This window comes from Malurus melanocephalus, unplaced genomic scaffold (genome assembly GCF_030028575.1).
Source record: "Malurus melanocephalus ecotype Western Australia unplaced genomic scaffold, MMel_1.1 scaffold_317, whole genome shotgun sequence".
NCBI classification, from domain to species: domain Eukaryota; kingdom Metazoa; phylum Chordata; class Aves; order Passeriformes; family Maluridae; genus Malurus; species Malurus melanocephalus.
The window spans coordinates 284,902-297,904 of NW_026623549.1; the positions used below are offsets into that span (position 1 = coordinate 284,902).

General features: G+C 60.6%; 1 protein-coding gene across 1 annotated transcript; it reads left to right on the plus strand.

The window, feature by feature from the left end:
- Nucleotides 1-6,561: 6,561 nt before the first annotated feature.
- FOXL2 (forkhead box L2) lies at nucleotides 6,562-7,842 on the plus strand. Its single transcript, XM_057377486.1, has one exon. The coding sequence runs from the start codon at nucleotides 6,562-6,564 to the stop codon at nucleotides 7,480-7,482; it is 921 nt and encodes a 306-aa protein (XP_057233469.1). The 3' UTR covers nucleotides 7,483-7,842.
- The last annotated feature ends 5,161 nt before the right edge of the window (nucleotides 7,843-13,003 follow it).

The window sequence follows — 13,003 nt, forward strand, 5'->3', positions numbered from 1 at the left end:
GCTTTGCCAGTAGGACTCTCTAAAGGGGCAACTTTGATAGAAACTTTTTCAGCAAGGTTGTATTAGGTGAGGAATTGCTCTTTTCCCCATCATTTACAATCCAGTTTCCATGTTATACTATGCTGGTGGATCTATGTCTCCTAAATTTAGGCATTTCAATTTCTAACCTGAATAACCTTTTCAAATACTGTTTCTTCAGTGCAGCAGACCCTTTATGAAAACACACTTGGGTAGATTCTGTGTCCAGAGGGCATCATGGCTGTAGTTTCGGACCCACATTCTCAGAGAAGTAATAGAAAACAAATTCTCATTGATGTCTGTAGGTTGGTTAGAAGAATTTTTCTTGAAGTCTCTTTTTTTTTCCAAAAAAGCTGAAATTTGTATAATTTTCTTTGCTTGWATCTTTAACTACACAATCTCTCAAATGGTCTAAATAAGCACACAGAATTTTTTTATTACCTAAAAATGATCTGTTAAGCAATGCATCTCTGCAGCAACAATGGGAGRTGCCTGCTTTGGCTCTAATTTTGTTGTACAATGCTATTAATTTGCAACTTCGGGGTGATCTGGACATGAGTGGACTTGTATGGTTTGTTTGGKTTTTTTTYCACTTTTACTTTTCCCCCCTCCCCGTGCTTTGTAGAAAAACAAGCAACAATTTTGAAGTGCTAGAAAGAGCAGCTTGCTTTTGAGGTCGTCAGACTGATACAAAYGATCTTTGCTTCAACTTCCTAAAAAGACATAATTTCTACTCTGTCTAAAAAAGCAGGGGCTGCCTTGTTTGTTTTTATTTGCAGCATTCGGCAGCATTGCTGTAGGCCACTAACTGCAGGATGGCAGTAACACAGGATTATCCTGCAGAGCCGTAACTAGTGAATCCATAACAGCCAACCTGAACTCTGCTGCGGGCTGCCATTTAATACCACAAGAAACTGTTTGCATTTCATCATGTAACCGGTTGTGTGAATTCAAGAACCTTCCCTGGATCAGGCTGTGTTTTCAGATGAAAGAAAGGAACTACCAAATGGTGGAGTGAAATACCGAGTTTGTTTTCCTGTAGGCCTGTTCTCTTAAGCATAAACAAATATACTGTAGTGAAGATTTCGTCTCAGGCTACAGAAGAGAAACTGAGTAGAGAGGGATGGAAAGCAGGAATAGAAGAGGGAAAAGGGCTGGGGTTGTCTTTTCTCATGAGATAGATTTCTTTGATATYGAGGCAACAGGAACAGGCTCAAAATTAAATGGGTTCATGAAAATATCTTCATAATATCAGCTGAAGGGGGAAATCTACTCTCCTGATCCTAAAAGCTTTCCCTCTAAAACTCCCATTGGMTTTGGTAGAGAATTGAGCCCGTTTGTGACTCTTCCCCTCAGGCTCTGTTAGATGGGCTTTTATTCAGTGTGATTTCAGKCCAGATCATAATAAAGTTGCTCTGTTCCACATGAAGCTCACATTATGGATGTACAGCCATCATGGTCTATGGACTGCTTAGTTTTTCCTGTAAAAACAGAAATCCTTGTACAGCTGGGAGCTTGTAAAAACAAGCCTGAAGCTACCAAATTTTTTAGCTGTACAGTATAAATGAGGAACTAAATTCTCCACTGCAAAACATATACGCACCCATATATGCTCAAGATTTTGACAATGAAACTCATTCATGTAGAAGAAGACACTTTCCAGGTGAATATTTCCTTGTGCTGGCGTCACACGCTGAGTAATGCAATTAAAGAGCGTTTATGAACTGTTCGGGACTGTGCTGCTGGGAATCCTAAACAGAGGGGAAAGTGGAATTGTGTGTGTTTGTGATGTTCCTAGATGAGCGAGGTGATTTACAGGCCAAATGAGAGGTGAGGTTCTGAAAATACAAGTTTTTCCAAGGCAGGGTTTGGGGTCTAAAGGCAGTGACACACCCGCAGTTTCACCTCACATAATGGTTACGCTGAGGTTGCAAAGGTTTTATTCCTGATAGTCGGTGCTGTGCCGATRAAAACACCTCCAGCATCGAGCCCTGCCTCCTGCTGTCATTTAGAAAGGAGCGAAACGGGCTCTGGAAAGGAAGCGGGGCGGCTGCTGACACGGCCCGGCCCGCTCCGAGCTGCCTGCGGGCTGCGGGGACTGGAGCCGCCGCGTCCCGGGCACCTCCGCTCCCTCCACCCGCGGGGCCACGGAGCTACCGCGCTTCGGTAACGCAGGAAAACGCCTCCGTCTCAGCCTTTTAATAGATTAAATCGGATGAATTTTCTTTGAGGCCAGAATATTTTATTTCCCGCAGTACATTTCTTTAGCTCTCATGAGCGCCGAGGTGCGGGACAGAGCCGCGCACGCCGCGTTTATATGTGCCCTGTTTCTGGTGTGTTTGATATGGCAAGAAACACTCCACAATCTTAAAGACCAGCAGTACATGGGAAAATGAGATTTAGGGGGGGGGGGAAATACTAAACTAGAATACTTGAAAGGATAGCACGGTGACTGCACTGTCCCGGCTGCTTTGCGGACTCTGCCGAGGGAAGGAGAGCTGCTGCGGAGACGAAGCGGGGACCGAGAGCGCCCGGCCCTCCYCGGCTCCCGGAGCCCCGCGCGACCGCGGATCCCGTTCCTCAGGGAAACGGGATTCGGAACAAGGCGCGCCCGTGCCCGCTTTTACGTCTGTGTCCKTGTCGTTGCTACGTGAACGGAATGAGCGTGGGTAAAGTAGATGCGGCCCCAGTGTGCTGCGGCTTCGAGCGGTCCCGAAAGGCGCGTCCTTACGGGGCACCAGCCGTGTGTCCGTCCCCGGGAGCCGAGGAGCGGCSGGGCAGCAGAACGGAGTAGAAGCCGTAGGATTGACAGTGGGGCTGTGTCGCCTGTCCCCGTCTGGGTGGCGGTGCGGGAGGCGAGAGCCCTGCCCCGGTGCCTGCAGGCGGCGGCTGCGCTGGCCGAACGAGAGCGGGGCTCTCCGAGCCGGGGCCGGACCGGCCGGAGACACGTTTTCTCGGCAAGAGAAAAGGGGGAAAAAAAACCCAAAAACCCCAAAAAACAATAAAACAAAACAACCAACCTGTGGGAGAGGAAGGCTGCCGTATTTTCAACCTTCCAGGTTCGGCTGCCTGAAGAGGGTGAGTAGAAAAAAAAAAAAAAAAATAAAAAGCAAACACCCGGGCTGCTCGAGTCTTATCAGCGCTTCAGCTGAAGGTACGGCTTTCGTAGGAATCTTCGTCACGGCTGTGCCCCGTGTCCCCGCGGCAGAGACCCCCGCCGCTGGCCGTGCCCCGCTCCGCGCGGCGCTTCCACCCGCGCCTGCGGGCTCAGCTGCTGCGCAGCCGGAATATCGCTCCCGGGGCAGCAGCGGGGGCTCCCGTGCTCTGCTCGGGAAGGGGGACCCGGTCTGGTTCTGTAACGGGGAAACCCCAGCTTGCAGCGCCTCCCAGGTGGCCTCTTAGCGGGGCTGCGAGGCCGGGATTGAGTCCCACTCTGCCCGCCTCCCGTCCGGCATCCCTGCACTGGGGCCGGACTGGGGCCGGGGCTGTTCTGCCCTCGTGTGAGGAAAGCGAGAGCCTTTTCCCCGCCGCCCGCCAGCGTCCCACCGCAGCAGGCCGGGACACGGGCACCGGCACCGTGATCCCTCCTCCGCTGCTACCTCCCCTCATGCTTTCCCTACCCCCAAGAGCGGCTGCAGGACCGGGCCGGGAGCGGCTCCGCTGGCTCCTTCTGTTCTCGCCTTGTCCGGTCCCGGTTTCCTTGTCCGTATTTGTCCGGCTGCTGCCCGGAGCGGGGAGCGGCGGCGGGCGGGGCGCGGGCTCACCCCGGTGCAGCGGCAGATCGGGCAGCTCTCCGAGGCCGTGCCAGGATCCCCGCTGCCCCTGGGAAAGGCTCTCCGCGCTCCTCTACTCGCTGCCCGTCACCGCTACTTGCATTCCCCTCGCCATGACATTTCTGTGGGTGCCGATAAGCCCTCAGCTCTCCGCTTAACCGCAGCTACAGTGTTCAGCGGCCAGGGGCGTGCTCCTGCGTTTTCAGGTAGCTCTTTCATGTCCCAAAAAGGGCTTAATTAGGAGAGGGGACAGGGGAGAGCCCGGCAGCCCCTGCCTGCCCTTGTGTCAAACGTTCAAGTAGCCGCACACGGGCTGCGCGCTCACCTTTGCCGCTGCTCGGCCGGGTCGCCGCTTCCAGCGTTGGGCTGAACGTCTGCCCTGGTGTTCATCCGAAATCCCCCTTGGTGGGACTGTCAAAAAAACYCAAACAAGACCTTCGTATGTCAAATGTCCTTTGCGAGAGAGCGAGCCCTGCCAAGGAGCTACGCGCCCGGCTTAGGAGTGAGAAAGGAGGAATGTGCCATTTGGCGGAGGTGATGACACACGCAGCAGTGCTGTTACACCTGCACCGGCCCTCGCCGCGGAAATGCCTGCGAGGGGGAGCGCCGGGAGCAGCATGGGTGGCCGGCAGAAAGRAGCTCGCCCCGGCCCTGGGGAGCCCGGCAACTCCGGCCCCGACGGCGGGGCACAGCTGGCTCCGGCTGCTGCGGCGCCCTGCGCGGAGCGAGCCGCCGGGGAGCCGCCGGGGGCTGCCCGGGGAGGRGAACCCTGCAGAGGGTCTCTCCTGTGGGCCTCATCCCTGCGCCGTTTCGTTTGTGCGCATTAGGGGGGTACCTGCGGGCGCCGTGCGCTGCTCYGCGGCTGGGCGCGGGAACAGGCGGSCCTCCTTTCTGTGACCGAAATCAAGCAGCCCGGGTTTTGGGGCATACGTTCCTCCGCCGATGGGAGATAAGGGATTCGTTATATGGCTATAGGCGAAGATGCAGAAAAGTGTTTTAACTGAGAAATGCAATCATATATTTATATATATAAATCTAATGGTTCCCCGAAGAGCTAATTTATTTCTCGATTAAAATAATTTTCTACATCTTCGACTGCCTTTACCCGCAATTGGTCTGTCCCGGGTAGGAGAGCAGGGACGGATGGCCSGGCGGAGGCACTAGAAATATATGCATGGGTCACCGAAGCCCCGGGGCTCCCCGACGGSAGAGGCAGGCTGCCCCGGGCATGCACGTTCGGGAGCTGCCAGCTCCACGGGCTCGCGTGTGGTTCYGAAATTTGATGTCGCACCTAAAATCACCGGGACATGGAAGATCGTGCGAGGCGGTTCAAGTGCAAAAAAGGCAGGAGGGCCATGAGCTACCGGCCAGCAGCTGCTCCCAGGGCCGCTTCTGGGAAGCTCGAGTTGTGCTTGAGTACAGGCGGGGAGGTCAGGTCCTGCGGAGCCGCGCCGGCAGCAGCGGGCTCACTGCAGCGCCGCGCCCCGGGGGCCGAGCGAGGCCGCGGCCGGGGAGCGCAGGTGGTGCCGGCCCTGCGGAGCTCGGCCTGCCTCTTGCGGCTGCCGGCGGGCGCGTTGTCTGGTGGAAAGGCTCGGGGGTCAAACGGGGCCGGTCTGTCCCGTTCCCGGGACAGGGCTGAAAGGTCCGTTAGAAATCAGAGCAAAGCGTCGCCTGCCCGGCGCTGTACCCGTGTCTGAGCAGCCCCGTGGCACTGGTTTGCTGTAACACATCTCTTGTGCTTGGGCCAGCTGAGACTGCCTGTCTGCTGCTCGGGGAGGTTCTACCTGAAAGCAGGAAAGGGGAAGGAGCGGGAGTGTCCGTACCACATAACGCTACTCCATGAACTGTGTGAAATAAGCCGAAGCCCTCCAGGGGAAGGAGCAGGAAAGCTGCCCAGTGTGTCATCCCCCTGCCCCGGCCCTCGAGGCGTCTGTCAGCCCCGCAGCCGYGCCGGGGGCCTGCGTGGACTTTGCGGAAAGGGAGAAGGAGGGACCTGACACCTTTTKCTCTCTGCCTCCTGCAAATAAGAGCTGCAAGAATCGACTTGCAGGGAGCGGCAACAGCCTCCYTGTGCTCCCCGGGCGCGATCGGTTGGCGGGGCCCGCGGCCAAGACATATAAACGCGACCGCGTGTGCGGCTGGACGTGTGACAAGCCGCCGTGGCAGGGCGAGCGCCGCGGGCACACCCCTTCGCACCCACCGCCTCCAGCGCGACCCCGCGCCGGGCGGGAGGGGAGCGCAGCGCCGCGAGACCCGGCGGGCTCCGGGGTGGGCGGCGGAGGCTCGCCCAACGCCCCCCGGACACCGCCCCCCGCCTCCCCCCGCCCCCGGCGGCGCGGCTGAGCCGGGGCGGTTCCGCGCCGCTCCGCGGGGCCACGTCGGGCCGCGTGTGCGCGGGCTGAGCGCGGCGCCGTGACTGCAGGGTGAACTCGGCCGTGCCCAGCGGCTCGGCGGCGATAGGGGAGCGGGCTCCTGACGAAAGCGGAACTCGGCCGGGCCCATACAAATCAGAAAAGAGCCCGGCCGCCGCGGCAGAGGGGAGCGGAGCCCGCGGGGGCAGGGACGCCGCCGCCGCCGCGCTGCACGGACTAGCGGCGCCGCGAGAGGCGCCTCCCGATCTCCGTCCGAGTCCCGGCTTCGACTCCGGCTTCGGCCCCGTCTCGGCGAGCGCGGAGAGGGACGGCCGCCMGCAGCGGGCTCCGTGCAGCGGGCAGCGCTCCGCACCGCGCGGCGCTGCGCTGGGCGCCCCGGGCGGCGGGCGCGGGGCACCATGATGAGCAACTACCCGGACGGAGAGGAGGACACGGTGGCGCTGCTGGCTCATGACACCAGCGGCAGCAAGGAGCCGGATCGGGGCAAGGAGGAGCTGAGCGCGGACAAGGGCCCCGAGAAGCCGGACCCCTCGCAGAAACCCCCCTACTCCTACGTGGCCCTGATCGCCATGGCCATTCGGGAGAGCGCGGAGAAGAGACTCACGCTGTCCGGGATCTACCAGTACATCATCAGCAAGTTCCCCTTCTACGAGAAGAACAAGAAAGGCTGGCAGAATAGCATCCGCCACAACCTCAGCCTCAACGAGTGCTTCATCAAGGTGCCCCGGGAGGGCGGCGGCGAGCGCAAGGGTAACTACTGGACCCTGGACCCCGCCTGCGAGGATATGTTCGAGAAGGGCAACTACCGCCGGAGACGAAGGATGAAACGGCCTTTCCGGCCGCCTCCGACCCACTTTCAGCCTGGCAAGACCCTCTTCAGCCCCGACAGCTACGGCTACCTGTCCCCGCCCAAGTACTTGCAGTCCACCTTCATGAACAACTCGTGGCCGCTGGCGCAGCCCCCCGCGCCCATGCCCTACACGTCCTGCCAGATGTCTGGTGGGAACGTCAGCCCCGTMAATGTGAAAGGACTCTCGGGCCCGGCGTCCTACAGCCCCTATTCGCGGGTGCAGAGCATGGCGCTGCCCAGCATGGTGAACTCCTACAACGGCATGGGCCACCACCACCACCACCCGCACGCCCACCACCCCCAGCAGCTCAGCCCGGCCAGCCCCGCGCCGCCCGCGGCCCCGGCGGCAAACGGAGCCGGCCTCCAGTTTGCCTGCGCCCGTCAGCCCGCCGAGCTGTCCATGATGCACTGTTCTTACTGGGAGCACGACAGCAAACACAGCGCCCTGCACTCCSGCATAGACATCTAGGGAGGCTCCGGACAGCCACCGTCACAGAAATGCACCGGCCCCGCTGCCCTTCTCCTGCCCCGCCGCGTTCCCCTGCGCTCCGTGCCTCTCTTCGTCTCTAGCCACGGACTTCCCTCTCTCTGTGCCCAAACTCTCGCGGCGGGGAAATAGCAGCCTTGCCCCGCGTGTAGTGTCAGTGTAGGAGCCGTCCCTCCGTGAGAAGAAGGCAGTGTAAGTGTGGGGGCTTCCCCGCGGGGCTGCGCCGGGCGGCGGCGGCCGGGCCGCCTGTCTCCGGGAGAGCGGGGATTCACCGGGAGTTTCTCTCCTCGTGTGTGTGTTTGTGAGTTGTTTGGTTTGGTGGTTTTTTTGTTTTGGGTTTGTTTGCTTTTTTTTTTTTTTTTTCCTTGGTAGGGGGGGAACATCTAATTAAAAATTGGCTGTTCAGCCCTCAAAATTATACTCCTTTGTAATTCGGCCGTAATCTTTTCGGGCTCAACCATGCGGAGAGTAAAATGGAGTTTGTAAATAGCGGAGGCATTTTCACGCGTGTGGTGCGGGGCTGGCAGGGCCTAGACACTACCGGCTGCTCGCGGTGCTCGTCCTTCTCCTTCTCTTCATCCCCTCTGTCTTCTCCCTCGCTCTGCAAAGCACTGCGCTTCTTCGAGCTGTAACTTTTCGTTAAAATAGTACTTAACGTGGGGACTGCTGTAACAGCAGATGTGCGATATTGCTGGTTAATAGAAACCAACAAACAAAATCCGCGAGGGTCACTCGTGAAACGTTTCAGCAGCGGTAAATATATTTTTAAAGGAGACAATGTCCTCTGAKGTCTTAAAAGTAATTTTATACAGGTCTAAAAAAATATTTTGATGTTGTTAAAAAAAAAAAAAGAGACGCTTTCCTGTAAATTGGAATATTTTTCCGTGTGCATATTATTAATAATGAAAGTTTAAACTATCTTCCGGTTTTTTGCCCCCAAACCTGGCCCAAAATGGATTATCCGGTAGGTTCTGCTTTTGAATGCTTACCCTTTTTCTTAAAAGGTTTTGATCCTTCAATTTTACATAGATTAATGTGAAAAAAAAATAGCGATTTTAAAAAAGGGGCCAGTTCATAGCGATTTTGTAAATGTTTGTGTAAACTGATAGATGCTGTGGCATAGTACCATTTTGGGACCAACTTTTCTAGAATGAACTAGCACTTTCATTGTACTTTCTAGCATTGTAAMGTCTCCAATAAAATGCCTTTCCTTCTTTCCATATCGTTTTATTTCACTCCGCTCCTCGGCGCTCGGGTTCGGGAAGCAGCAGCGGAGACCGGGGCGGGCGCTGTGTGCCGGGGCGGCGGGCACGGCTCCCGGCCCGCGGCTGCAGCGCTCCCCGGCGCGGCGCACGGCCGCTCGGCTGCGGGAGAATACGGGCCGTGCTGGGCGCCCATCGGCTCTGTCAGGCACCGGCGGAGAGCCCGGCAGCCCGGGACTGGCTCAGCGGCGGTCGAGAACGTGCGGAGACGGCTGCGTTGGTTCTGCGGGCGGGCCCGGGAGCGCCTCCGCTCTGGGAAGCGGGCAGCTGCCGGCACCTCGCCCGTGTGCCCGGCCCGCGGGGCGCAGGGGGCAGAGCCCTTCGGGCCGTGCCTGGGGCTGTGCCGGACCCTGGCTCCGCTTTCATTTCTTCCCCCCGTGCTCGGAGCCGTGGCCCTGGGAAGCACAGAGCGGCCCCGTGTCGCCCCGAGCCCTGCGCTGCGACGGGGCCTGAGCCCCATTTGGGCCCGGGCTGGTGACGGAGCCGGGAGCCGCCGGCGGGTCTCTCTTTCCTCGCCGGGCCGATGGCTGCGGCAGCGGCCTGGGCCTCACTTCTAAACCTGCCCGTCCTCGTAGGCGGCAGCCTAGGAGTCAGGAGAAAACAGGTCAGGAGGGGCGGCCCGCACCCGGTGCCGGCTCGGGACATAGTGGATCCCCTTGACTCCGGCCTGGGCCAGGCCTCAGCTCTGCGGCGGGAGCGGGGATACGAGTGTTCGCTTCCCGGGCCGCGCGGGCAGCTCGCTGTCCCGGACAGGACTGTCCGAGCCGAAATCCGGTAACGGGGCTGAGCACCCCGCGCCCGCTGCCAGGGACTTGACACTCGCTCTTGCCCGGCTGCCTGACATTCTCCCTTTCTGTCCAGGCCTGCTGCAGCTTCTCTGCGCGGCAGGAAGCGGCAGCCTCCATCCCAGCCACAGAAAGCAGTGAAAGAGTGGGGACTGGTCACCTCTCTGCCGCTCGGCGGGCACAGCCAGGGCAGAAGGGCTCCGGGGAAACCCACCGGGGCATTTCGAAGGCTCTGCTGTGCCCCCTGTCCCCTCCACCCAGGCCCTGYCCTCAAACGGGAGGGCGCTGAGAGAGTTGGTGAGGCCGAGGGGCTCCGCGCCCGGGCGGACAGAGAGAAGGGRTGAAGCAAGCGGGGTCACTGCATTGCGGCACTGCCGCCACCGCCCCACGCTGTGCACGGGAGCTGCCGGCCCAGTGACTGTCCCGGGCACCGGGAGGGACGGAGCAAACACCCATGTAACGGGAGGCCAAAGCGGGGCTGCCAGCGCACATGGGACGCGGCCGCGGCAGCTCCTCACGCCTTTGCCGGCTGTGGATCTGCGGGAGCGGCGCGCTCCTCTGTGCCACTGACCTGCCCGGGACCCTCGGGTGGGAGCGGGMGGTGGAGGGGAGAGGTAGCACCGTTCACACGCACCGAGGATCGCGTCTTTGCACCGGAGGCCCTTGGTATTGTTCCGTATTATATAGGTACTGCCAATCCCGCTACTTTCCTCCGTGGTACGGTGAGGCCACAAGGGAAGCCCCGCCACCGGAGGTGAAGGGAGGGAGGGGAGCACCTCGCCGGACCCTGCACAGACCCATCGACGCCTCCCCGGGCTCCCTCCTGGGCTGTCGCTCGCCTGAAACAAAGRCTGAAGCATCCTTGGCATATTCCCGGGAACGGCTGGGGCTCGCCAGTTTTGAGTGAAGCGATACCTGAGCGTGTCAGGYGCGGGGACAGGAGGCGTCCAGGCCGGGATTGGGCAAGGACGTGCTGCCCCCGGGGCTTTTCCAGTTCCCGAGTGGTCTCCAGCCAGGTCCTGCTGTRCTTGACCAGCGGCCTATTGAGCCCATAAACAGGGGAGCCAGGCATTTGGCAGAGAAGCGGGCCGGCAGGGGCATGAGGCAGCTCGGCCGCTGTCCCTGCCAGCCCAAGGGCCAGTCCGTCTGCCGGGCTCCCTGCGCCAGGACGGGGCTCTGCTCTCCTTCGTCCCAGGCCCCCCGCGCCGCTCCCGGGCGGCTCAGTCCGTCACGCCTGTAGGCTGTTTTCACGATCGTTTTCTGTATTTTATAAACAGAGACAGCCCTGAATGTAAACTCGCAGGCAAATCACGGCCAGAGCCCGGCCGCCGTCCCGGGCTGGCCTGGCCGCGCTCGCCGGGCGCTATCGGGCGGCGGCCCGAGGCAGGGCTGGTCCTGTCTGCAGCAGCTCGGCCTGTGCCGCTGCCGGGAGTGGCCGGGCCTCCCGTTCATCCCGCGGGCCTGGGAAGGGGGTGGCCATCATCTCCCTGCATGCTGGTTCTTGCCTGAGCAGCGGGCACGGGCGCCCGTGGGGCCGCGGCCGCGAACCGCGCTGTGCGCCACCGAACCCCCAGGCGCCGCCAGGCAGGGACTGAGTACCCCGTACGAGCTCTGCCTCCCTGCGGGCCCGCTCCCAGCCCTCTGGGCAGCCCSGGTMATGTGTGCCGCATCCCGGGACAGCRGCACTTGGGACGGATGGGGCTGAGACCTCTGCAGTCAGCTCCGTGGGCACGAACGGCGCCTGAGGACCAAAGCGTGCCCACGGTGGCTCAGCATTCCCTCGCCCCGGCCAGCGTCATCTCCTCCCGCGGCTCCCACCTGCCCCCGGCCGCGCCGCCGCCCAGCACCGTCGGGCCCTAACAAAATCAAGTGGCCGAGCGTCGCACTCTTGGCAAGCGCTGGGTGTGCGCGTTGTGTAAGATCTTTCCCCGTTATATAAATGAAGGCAGGAGGAATGCACCACGGAGAGGGACRCGCTCCCCGGGACAGCACCTTGGTGCGGAGCCTCCTCCGGTCCCGGGGCCGCCGCCTGCAGGGGGACTGCCCCGGGGGTCAGTCAGAAGCAGGGAAGAGGGGCTCAGGGCCGCTGAGCCGCCGCCGCTGCCCTTTCGTAGCGGSCCCCAGTTTATGCAACACTGGCGAGAGATGAAAGCAGAAGAGCGATGGGTGTTTTCTCCCTGCCCGGAGCGGGCGTGGAAGCAGCCTGCCTCTGTAGAGGAAGGACAGAGTTTGATCCCCGAGGCTGAGCGGACTCCCAGCGCCCCTTTGCTGCTCCAGCCCCCGGGGGCCGTATCAGCTCCGGGGGATGTTTTGCAGCTTTTTCTTCCTCTCCCTGCGCAAAGGTCCTCTGAAGCCCGGGTTGGGTTTGGAGGGTGGCAGTGCCCTGGGCGCAGGGAGCGCTCCCGGGCGGCACGGCACGGCACGGCACGGCACGGCTGCCCTCTGCCTGCGGGCCGGCGGGAGCGCGGGGACAGCCGCCCGGCAGCGGGGTGCTGAGGGACCACGTGGGCTCTGTCCTGGCTCCTCTCGTAGCGCCGGGACCGGGTCGGCGACGGTGGCGGTGGCTGCGGGCAGGGCAGAGCCGAGCTCCGTGAGGAGACGCACACAGAGCTCTTACCTTGCGCCCTCCCTCCCGCCCCGGCCGGAGCGGCTGTTTAATACCGCCTGATTCCTGGTATTCTTGTCCGTGTTTTAAGTGGTGAAAAAGTCATTTCCAGTCCCATGGTCCGCGTTTCACCCTGAACTCATTGAAAAGAGAGTGCGGGGTCAGGACTGTTTATTATACAACCAATTAAAACAGGAAAATATGCAAAGGCTTCATTCAGCGAGATCCGGCTATTGTTAAGCCGAAAATGATATTTTTGTTTCAAAAATAAAAAAGTACATTTGTTACTTTAAAAATCTCCGCTCTGCATGTGTGACGGACGCGGCTCCTGGCGGTGGGGAGCGTGGCKAACTCCGGCGGCCTCGGGTCGGGCCCGTCCCGGCCTGCTTGGCCAGAGGGCGGCTCGATGGGGCCGGCGGCGGGCAGGCACCGGGGACCCCCGTTCKCAGACCCCCGTTCTTCGGCCCCCCCTGCGGGCTCCGCTCCTGCCCGCTCGCAGGAGAGGCCGACCGGCTCGCGGGGGACCAGCTCCGTGCAGGCGGGTACGGGCAGCAGCGTGGTGCTTTGGACAATACAAGATGGTGAAAAAATTATTGCGAGGGCTAAAAAGCTCTACAAGGTAGCGGGCTCGGACAGGGCCGGGATAACCAGGCTGGAGAACCCCGAGAAGCGCTGCAGAGCCCTGAGCGCTGAGTTGAGCCAAGGCCGCGGCGCTGGTAGCCCTCGGCACAGCGCGGCGGCCGAGAGCTGGGCAAGAAGAGGGGCCCCACGCAGGGAGCCCGGGTCTGCGGTTCCCCTGCGACTTCTCCATCCACCTATGCGAAATCCACGAGAAGCCCATTCCTGGGGGT